Source organism: Cyprinodon variegatus, unplaced genomic scaffold (genome assembly GCF_000732505.1).
Source record: "Cyprinodon variegatus isolate N-32 unplaced genomic scaffold, C_variegatus-1.0 Scaffold702, whole genome shotgun sequence".
NCBI lineage: Eukaryota > Metazoa > Chordata > Actinopteri > Cyprinodontiformes > Cyprinodontidae > Cyprinodon > Cyprinodon variegatus.
Window position 1 is genome coordinate 183,947 of NW_015151155.1, and position 10,618 is coordinate 194,564.

The 10,618-nt window shown below is 38.6% G+C and overlaps 1 protein-coding gene across 2 annotated transcripts in view; it reads left to right on the top strand.

The window, feature by feature from the left end:
* The first annotated feature begins 130 nt into the window (after positions 1-130).
* LOC107097501 (RNA-binding protein 6-like) overlaps positions 131-10,618 on the top strand; it is a 20,025-nt gene continuing 9,537 nt past the window's right edge. For both annotated transcript variants that reach the window (XM_015394658.1, XM_015394659.1), the window contains exons 1-6: positions 131-239; positions 808-861; positions 3,136-4,522; positions 4,605-4,694; positions 4,815-4,884; positions 5,625-5,698. In XM_015394658.1, coding sequence (XP_015250144.1) covers positions 208-239; positions 808-861; positions 3,136-4,522; positions 4,605-4,694; positions 4,815-4,884; positions 5,625-5,698 — 1,707 coding nt within the window. In that variant the 5' untranslated portion in view covers positions 131-207. The remainder of the gene's footprint in view (positions 240-807; positions 862-3,135; positions 4,523-4,604; positions 4,695-4,814; positions 4,885-5,624; positions 5,699-10,618) is intronic.

The window sequence follows — 10,618 nt, forward strand, 5'->3', positions numbered from 1 at the left end:
TTGGGTTAGTGAAGGGTGAAGTATTGATACTCCAAAACAGGAGGTGGCGATAATGCATCTTAACGTTTGATGACAGTCGCCAGCAATCCGGAGAAGAAGAAGAAGAAGAAGAAGAAGAAGAAGAAGAAGAAGAAGAAGAAGAAGAAGCAGCAGTTCGTCTCCATTTTTGCTTCAGCTCTTTTAAACAGACGCTGCACAACAGGATTTATGAATAAAACGTTATTAAAAGAGCATCTGAGGTAGGTCTCCTTGAGAAAATATTACTTTTATTAATATTTTAAAGTGTTATCGATGGGACAGCATTTGTTTGAGTACGAGTAAACGCTGGGGAACTAGCTCTTAAACATTAGCTAGCCACTTCAAAGCGTCATCGCATTACTCTTCATTATCTGAGAAAAAGAGATTTTAGATTAAAAATTTTACATGTTACCGTCATCATTTAATGGTTTTTCTGAATCGCCGTACGTGCAGTAATTTATCACTTGTCTTCTTTTCCGAATAATAAAGGGCCTTGTTGTGGAAGCTAAAGTTAGCTCGCCACCATTTTTTGCAGTCACTCCCTCAAGTCATTTCTACCACTGATCTGACAAAATACTGCAACCATCTTCAAAGAATTCACTCCCTACCCCCCCCCCAAGAAAAAGAAAAGGAAAAAAACAACAACAATGTTGCTAACTGACTGGAAGAAACATGTATATGCTCGCTTGTTGAAAAATAAACACTTAAATTGTGTGTGTGTTTTTTTGTTGTTTTTTTTACAGGATACGAATATTAACTGTCTTTATTTGTGAATTTTTTTAAATATAGAATAGTTGTAAACATGTGGGATGGACCAGGACCACGGGGAAGACCACCCTTTCGGTAAGGGAACGGCGATTATTCCTAATATTTATAAGAGTTTCACTTTTTTATGTAAACAAATGTTGCTTGATTTATGTTGAAAATCCAGTTGGATTTGTGATAGTAACTGTTTAGAGCCCTTTAAACTCCTGTATACAGACGAGATATCATATAAAATTAGATCTTAAAAGATCATAAGTTGGCAGTATAAGTGTTTTACGGCACAAAATCAGTTGTGAAGAATCCACATTTCCTTCAATTCTCATTTCCTCATATATCATTAAAATAAATCACTCTGTGCTCTTTAGTGTCTGGACACTAAAGAGCACTTTTTTGTGTGAAATTTGCTGCACAAAAAGTTGATTATATTAGTTATTTTCAAACTTAATATGAACTCTGTTTTATGATCATTTTATTAATATTTTACAAAGCAGTTTCTTTCACTTCATTTGTAATAAATGTATCTTCTGAATACTTGGACATTTGGCTGTATATTATTTTTTTAGGCTGGTACGTGCTGAAGTGACAGGGTTTTTCTTTAAGCTGTTACTGTCTGACATTCTCATCAAATTGCTTCTTAGGACTGATAATCATAGACCAGGGGTGTACCTTAGTCAGAGCTAGGCAAGTGGTGTTGCAGAGAATCATGTATGGTCTGACCATTCTCATGCTTTTTGATAAGATGCAAGTGCCATGAATTAATAGGACCACATCTCTCCATCAGATCACATGCTATATTGTATCTGGTGTGTTCTGACATTTAGTGTGTCTCAGAACAGTTTGCTTTCAGAATCACATAACAATTGGTAACAATTGATTGAATTATTCGAAGACCTTGATTACTAAAATTAATTTAGACAAATCTGCCTCAAGGCTTCCTTTATATCACACAAACAGTGCGTTTGGCAGATGGCCATGGTTACTGATAGCACACCCTGCTAATACATGATGGTAAGTGCGGTTTTTAGCAATGTAGAGAGACCACAATGTCCATAAAGAAGCTAGGAGAAAGAGTTGACGTTTTAAAGGAGTAAGTTCAATTAAAACTTTACTGAATGAAAATTGCCGGTGAGGTAGCTGGCATCCACTGACTTTCTATTTCCACAGCTCAGCTCTCAGTGCTACTGCTTGGCCTCCACCTTTGCTTTCAATAGAACATTGTTTTAATTGGTCAGCCTGTGGGATATAACATGGGGATAGTGTTTTGTTATGCCTGAATTTAAATGACATACATTACACAAGTGAAACTTGTTGAATTTTTTTAGTTGAATTTTTTCAGCTTTAAATAAATTTTTTTTTTTTTTTAATGAAAAAAAATGAACTGAATTGTTTCCATTTTTCCTGTTTTCTCATTGCTCATTAAATAATGTTAAGAAATTAAGTGCACAATCTGCAGAATGTGCTTTTTCTTTCTGGTCTTGCTTTAAATAACCATTAACAATGATACATTATGTCAAGATTCCTGTAGTTTTGTATTAAAGCCTGTTCTAAATGCGCGTTTACTTGAAACCAGGCCTTGCATAATCACCTGATCAATTTTATTGCAGTTACTCATATAGATTAACAATAAATGTTTAATTGTTTACAAGCAGCCTTCTCTAAATCCTCTGATAGGTTACTACCAGTAGTCCATGTAACTGACTGCATTGTAAAGAATCTTTTTAATCATTGATGTAGCTTATTTATTATTGTGAAACCCTCCAAAAGACTCAGTCGTAACAGACAAAAACAGGTTTGGGTCATTTTGGCCCTTGTCACTGTTGTTCGTTTTGATTTTTTTCTTTATTTGACTTGAATTGGTAGCACCTACCTACCACACATTTGGTACCCGGTTAGACAGTGGGCTACCTACTGGGATTTGCTATATTTTTCTCTTATTCAACTGAAGGATAATGTATCTATATGACCTCCAACAAACGTCATCTTTCTACAAGAAGTAGCTTAAGCTTATTTGGTATTGAAATGGGTCTAGGGCTGCAGTTGATAATGTCATTGGAATTTATTGCAATGATGAATCAGGTTCCTGGCCAACACATATGCTCTTCCAACAGCTCCTCTGATGATGAATATAGCCTAAATCATGGCTTGTAATATGTCATATATGATAAATACACTTTGAAAAACCTTGTTTGTTAAAAGAGACACCATGGCCTGTCATAGATCCAATACGGGGGCTGCAAGTTGTCAAATGAAATAAGACAAGTTGGCATTTAGCGAGTAGCTCACACTTTTCTGGCTTTGCTGTTTTGTTTTGTGTTTTGAATCTGCAATCTAATACATTTCGGTACCTTTCAGCGGCGATCACCGTGGAGAGATGTTTTGGGGTCGAGATCGTCCAATGCCTGATTATAGAGATGGCATGAATATGCATCATATGGGTCCTAGACCTTTTGCTGTTCCACTGATGGACCAGAGAAGGATGGATGCCTTTCCCATGAGAGGTCAGGATATGGATCCCCGAGATTTCCGAGGAAGAGATCCAAGCAGAGAATTCTTCATACCTGGAGAGGAGCCAGACTTCCATCCTAGGAGGCATGCAGAAACTTCTCTTAGAGACGAAATCCTTGATCCCCCTGGGTTTCGTGGGCCAGGCAGGGATTTTGGAGGAAGAGATATGCCTCCTTGGGAGCCCAGTGACAGATTTTTAGACATGAGGGACAGAGAAATGTTTCATAACATGCCACGCTTTGACAGGCCTGATATTGATGGAAGGAGAGGCTTTCCCATGGATCGAATGGTGCAAGATGGTGGATTTAGGGACATGCCTGACAGACACCCAGGAGATATTGGTGATGCTAATCGCTATGAGATGGACTTGCCTCCACATGAAAAGAGACTGGATATCGACAGAAGAGGAGGGCCACCATTCAACCCAAGAGGCAGATTTGAGTCTGATATGGACTTTAGGAATCAACCTGGACCCCCTGTTGACATCAGAGGCAGGGAACGTTCTCCTTTAAGATTTGGACCAGGTGAGTTCTCTCCAGAAGAAAGGGAAAGATCAGACATGCCCCCAGATGTTGTTGGTCGCAGACCACAGTTTAGGGGTCCTGGAGGCACTGCAGGAAGTAGAGATTATCCTGAAACTAGTGGTAGCCCCATTATGGATTATTGGGGTGGTGAGGAGATGACTCTAGCTGAAGAATGGAAAAACCGTCAAAAGAGCAAGAAGCCTTATGCAGGACAAGATTTGGAACCTGCTCCTAGCTTCCCTCTCGCTCTCAGTAGTAATGTGATTGTAATGGATCCAACGCCATTTCATGAAAGGAAAAGGCCAGAAGTGAACCCCTTAACAGGTTGTCAGAGTAGGGAAAGTAAAGAATGGCCTAAAGAAAAGGATGCGAAGTTTATCCAAAATAAAACAAGTTGTGAGTCAAGGCCCCCTTACTTTGAAGATCCAAAGAAACCTTCACATGAGATAAAGGAGCCAAATGATCCTTTTGGAGAGATAAACGACATACCATCTGAACAAATACCATTCAGGAAAAAGCTGCAGGAGGACGATGATTACCAAAGAAAAAGCACAGTAGAGGGAAGAGATCAAGACTACAGAGACATAGATTACAGAACGGCGTCTAGAAGGGTTTATGATTACCATCATGAAGAACTTCCTCCATCAGAGATATTTCTTAAGGGCCCTCCTCCAGTTATACCTTCAAAATTCACAGACTCTGGTTCCCAGGTATGTTTTTTCCATCTCTATTTACGATTAGGGCTTTTTGTTTATTACTTATTGTCTTTTTTTTTTAACCATTGTCTAAAAGGATCGAGATTACAGGAATGCATCGGTCAAGGAAAAAGTTTCAAATATCGTTTCCATAAGTGGTATTCCAAAGACTGATTCGGTGGATCAGGTAATTGAAAAGAAATGCAGGTTTCAATTAACCATATATGTTTGAGTAGTTGTAGTTGCCAATGATGAGTTTTATTACCCTCTAAGTATTAATCTTTCTTTTTATGGTTTCATTTTCAAGATTCTTGGAGCCTTTGCGGTCCGTGATGGGATGCCGATACAGGGAATTGATATCAGAAATGTTGTGCCAGGTAAGAATGAAAGTTTTTTTTCTCCCGGATTGTTTGGGGCACTCGATCGCTACTATGTCCCTTCGTATTTCGCTGTAAAAGCGTTTGCTTTTTGTTCTTTTTTTTTTTTCTTTCTTTGTTCCGGTTGCTTTTGTTGGTGGTGTCTGTACGCTTGCTCACTGAAAATACGATTTGGGGGAATTCTGTTTTTCCAACATTTTTATGTTACCTAAGGATGACTCACAATGTTTTGAGTTGCTTAGTGTTTCATCAGAAGATCTGGGATGCTTTATCAAAAAAAACAACCTCTTCAGACGAATCGTCTCGGTAACTTCGTTCATCTTGATTGACTGTAAAAGAAAAATACCCGTGGTAGCATAAAACGTCCTTTATATTTGCGCTACAGATGTTGTCTACATGAGATCAAGCATTTAATCGAGACTATGTCCTGATGGTCATATTTTCATTCTTATTCATGCAAATGGCACTAGACTGACTATGCCGCTCACAATGCGAACATTTACAGCCAAATGTTTGCAATATTTGTACCCAAGGACCTGGCTTGGGCGTAGTCAGTGGCATAAAAACCAGGAAAAACAAATGGGAAAAAAAAGTATGTTGTGTCCAAAAGGTATGTTTTGGGTAAACTCTGAAAATGTACTCGCAATGATCTCGATGTTTTCACGAATGCTTTTTAAAAATCTTTCTATTTCTGAGTTTAACTAACAAAAACCCATCTGTATTTCAAATGCTGTCCCCAGGTTACAGCTACGATATGGCCTTTGTGGAGTTTTTAAACCTCGAGGATGCAGTCCACTTCATGGAGTCCAACAAGGTGGCCCATCCTCGTCACTCTAAGACGGCTGTCTCTCCCATCTGGATTGCAAGGGGTTGAGAGGGCACTCAGTAGCTGGGGGGATTGGGAAGGGGCTTGAAAGAAAATGTTGATCCTAAATCTCCATTATCACACATCCTCGAAATCAAGTTCATGTCATGGTTTTCCTATTATTTACCACTGCTTTCAGGAAAAAATCTTGCCTGTAAGCTTATTGGTTTCCTATCTTTTCAGATTTTAGAACACCATCTAAAAACGATCTGGTTACTTCACAGAGAATAGTCCCAATTTCATTTACCCCAGGCTTCGACTTACATTTGATAGTTTGAGCACTAAGAAATTGATGTTTAAAGAATATTCTATGCTCTGGACACAATTATGCAGCCATTGGTGAACAGCTTTCTTCTAGGGACTACCCTAAACGCTAGGGATAACACTTGTCTTAATTGCGCTTTTCCTATTGACGGTTTATCTTTTTAAAAATTATTTTGAAATACCTATGACTGCAACCGTCGCTGCTTGTGAAGTAGTTTAAGTCTCTGGAACCATCTAAATCAGGTATAGCGGTATGAACCTTGAGCCAATGCAGAAGTGCATCAGAAGTCACCACGATACGTGCTGTCCAAATAGCGTTCGCAGTAAGGACAGAGGTCTGAAGAAGAAGCAGGATGCCTCCTATTGATGGTTCGATTAGCATAGGAACATCCCAATGTTCTGCCGCAGTACGGTTGCCCACAATCTCTTGCGTGATAGGACTTAAGGGAACAACCCAGCCTTTCGCTACATTTGTGTAACTTGTGTTTTCTGTAGTACTTTTACTGAAAGGCATTAATCCAAATTTGACTTGCATCGTCCATGTTCATTTCTATCTCGTATTCACATCCGGAAGTCTTTCCAGATTCCATATCGCAACTCGGGGTTCCTTTCCTACCGAGGATAGTTTCCTAACCGCTGACCCTGTGAAAGGTTAAACAATAGGAGCTAAAATTTGCCCATTTGTGAATCAGTATTTGACTTTAATATGGGGGACCTGTGTTCAAATCCCATCCGTGTGAAGAAAAACATCCTGCGTTAAAAATTAGCCAAGTCTGTGAAAAGTTGTAATGGCTTGCTTTGGTGACCACTGAGCAGCTGAAATTCCTCATCACCCGTGACCGTAATAAAGTATTCAAACACTGTTGCCGGAGGAAAGAGTGGGTGCATTTCTTTAAGGTAAGCAGTGTTCTCCTTTGGTAAAAAAATTGCGCTTGACGTTTGGCCAGTTGCTTTGAAGTCACATCATGTCGATTAGCAAATTTTTAACCCGAATTTGGAAGCAACAATTGTCTTTTAATAATACCAGTTTTTATAACACCCCGTCCTGCTTTTATGGCAGGAAACTGAAGTGTTGCAACAAGTAAAGCAACAGACTACCTGAATGATGTCACTACTTTGCCGATTCTGTGGTGCAGAAGCGGTTACAAGCGAACAGGGATCCCTGTTGGCTTGTGTGAAAACTTTAATGTAACGTGAACCCAGGTTCAAGAGAGCTGAATCAAAGGCAACTAAGGGCAAGTTGCGCTATGAATCTTTTTAAAATAATGTAGGTAGTACTGTATCCTTATTTTAACAGGTATTTTATATTTTGTTGCGCTAGTCACCCGAAATGCAGCGGAGACGTTTTTGAAAGCATGCTTTGATGGTGTTGATCTTGAATCTAGATTTGTTGGCCTCGATGTGTATATATGTTTTAATTCACTTTTTAAGTTATATTTTCCTTGTTTTTTTTATTTTAATTAATATTAGTTTTTTTGAGTTGTGCCAAATACTTTTGACAGCTGTTGGGTTGCTATGTTTCGCTTACAGTCGACGGGTAAGAACTTGAATGTTTTACTGCAGTATGTGGTTAAAAGGTCTGGTGCAGATGTGTGTTGTTGTGACCTATGATGTTCTGACTTTCCAACTTTCCTGAGCTTTGTCTGTTTTCCTTTTAGGTTGCTTCAGATCGCAATCTGTTGCAGCTTTCTTTGCAGCAAGTTATTCTTTGCCCTTAACTCCTTGGAATTCTTCAGATGTGTCCTATAGAAAAAGTATTTAGTTTGCCTTCTCTAAAAGCTTGAGTATTCTTTTTTTTGCGGGCATGTTAAATGAATTTGTGAATCTGTTTTATATCCTTGTTTGGACTCCTTGCAGTACGGTCAGTGGGTCTCAAGCTTGTATCTGGTTTTAGGTTCAGCAGTTGAGCCAGCATTCCTCATAGGATTTAGACATTTTATCTTTTTTTATGATGCAAGTTTGATGCTTTTGTNTGATTTTTTTTTTTTTTTTTTTTTTTTTTTTTTTTTTTTTTTTTTTTTTTTTTTTTTTAAGATTTTTTTTTTTTTTTTTTTTTTCTGCTTGGAATTATAATAACCATTGAATTGGCTAACTTCTCAATGATCAAGTTAACTGTCTTTATACTACATAGCTAATCTTTAATCATTTACTCAGTGCTTGAGCTAGATATGGTCTAAACATTTTATTCAACTTAGTTTTAAAAAAGTCGACAGCGGCATACAAAATCTGCAGAGGAGCAGTGCAAGCTGAGGACTGTTTACTCTGGAAAAAAACATTTATCTACAGAATCTGTTTCAGGAGACATCTAAAGAATGAGACTACAGCTTGATTTTAATCTTAAATTATTCATAGATTTAATAGTCAACAATAAAAAACAGTTTTAACATAAAACTAAATGGTACAGGGGATATTACCATCAAATATTTTATAAAGGTGCTTGTGTCACTGCTGCTGGGTTACAAGCAAAACCCTCTTTGGTTCCACCTGCTTCCTCTGAAAGCAAACATAGTTCAATGGTCCCAGAGATCCACTTGTATGGGTTGACCCATACAAGTGGGTTGAAGTAGGGGTTCTCGGTTGCATGGGTTATCACACAACTGTGATATTATGGGATGTCACTAATGCAATGCAATGATCCTTAACAACTTTACTTTTCTTTGTGTGACCTTTTCCAGCCTTCACATTCAATTATATTGATTTTCACTGCTTAAAACCAAAAGCCTAGGAAAGCTGGCAATATCGTTTTTTTTCACATCTTTCAAGCTTTGTCCTCGCAGTTTCTATTATTCTAGCTTTATAGATATGCACAAAGTTGTTTTTTGGATATTGGTCAAGGGTTGTGTTAATCCTATATTCTGGTATAGTAGTGGTATCAACAACATATTCTTTAAAATAATAAGAAATGAGAATGATACATTATCAGTTTAAATAAATGTATTTTGGTGTTGTGTAATTGGACCCCATTTTATATTATTGGAGTATTCATAGCTTCAGCTGGTGCAGTTTTCCTTTATTTGCTAATTTTTAGGTTGGGCCAAAAAACATCATGTAGTTGTAAAGGACTTGTTTCAGGAGGCTGTATTTGTCCACTATTGTGATGATTTAAGGAAGGGGAAATGCATAAAAAAGTGGATCTAATTAGGTTAGTTTATTGTTCTTTTGCTTCTTCACTGGCATCTTTCCACTACTCCATGTAGCCCCACAAGACATTTTCTACTTCAGTTTCGGATTCAAGAAGTGTTTTTCTTCTTCTACTCGGTGTGCTGCTCTAGCATCTTCTCTTCTTGCTTTTGTTATGGTGGGACAGGCATGTTTTCGCACTGCAAGCGAATCTCTCCACAGACCAGATAAATTGTACCCTGGACAGTAATTCCCAGATTGATTTTCATTCCGATGTGATCTGCTCCAAAGCTGGACTCTGAAACGGTTTAAAGCAGTCCAAAGGTTTTCGGTGGAAGCACTTTTAGACCTGGCACACGACAGGATGCAGAACAAAGAAGAAAGTCTATAATTTGATCAGGACTCAAAGCAAATTGTCCAACCCAATCCACCGTCTGAATTACTAGGGGATCTGTATGACATTCTTTGACCAATCTACTACACCCTTGTGCAGTCATCTTTTGACACAGCATTGTTCACATGGTTGGAATTGTTTTTGGTTAGACTCAAGTGGCCAAGATGGGTAGTATATCCTTTTCCTTCTAATTGAATTTCCTGCTCTGACATCAAATCCTTTTTACTTGGTTTATGTGTGCTGGAAGCTGGCAGACATTCACATTGTGAGAGAACCACTCCAGGGTTTGGGATAAAACCACTGCAACTGTTGTAACTGTTTTGGGGTACAGGTCTCTGGTCTGTGCTAGGATACAGGATGGGATCATAACTGTGTGAGCTGCTCTAGAAACTGGGTTTTTGCCCGGTAAGAACCTATGGTCTGATGTAAAAGTGCAGTCAACTAGTTCCTTCTTTGCCGGGTTTAATAAGGCTATAATCGCTTTTTGGACTCATTATACCCCCATTTACACAACCATTTTTAAACTGTGCTAAAAAAAGTCCGTACAGAGAGAACTGTTGAGTGTAAATGGAAAACAACTGAACTGGACTGTGTCAGACACAACCGAACTGTGCTAAATCTAATACTAGTTCAGCAGCAGGGCTCGATACAGTTCTGTTGTGGCTGTTAAAAAAGAGCGCATGAGCAGACCGCGTCATCTCCTATATAAAGTCAGCTGACTTATTTTGCAGGTTTTCCGGCGTGTCTGGCTTTACAATTCACAGATCTCTTCCCCTGTTTACAACAAAAACGTCTTCACAGCCTATTAACAATTAATGGCATCAAAATAGTGTGGTGCGAACTGGGATGATGCCGAGACCAAGGCTCTTATTGAAATTTGGGAGGAGGACGCTATCCGTGCACATTTGTTCCTGAATTTTATGGGTGGCACCATTTTTGTTTGTGTGACTCCTTTAGATGCATTTAAAGCTTTAGTATCGTGGAGCGCCGTAGGAGACAAGGAAACGTGTTAGCATGATGTGTAAATGGCCGTGAGAATCAGGCCCCACACGAAGTCAAAACGAACACGAAACGCTGATATTTTCCAAAAC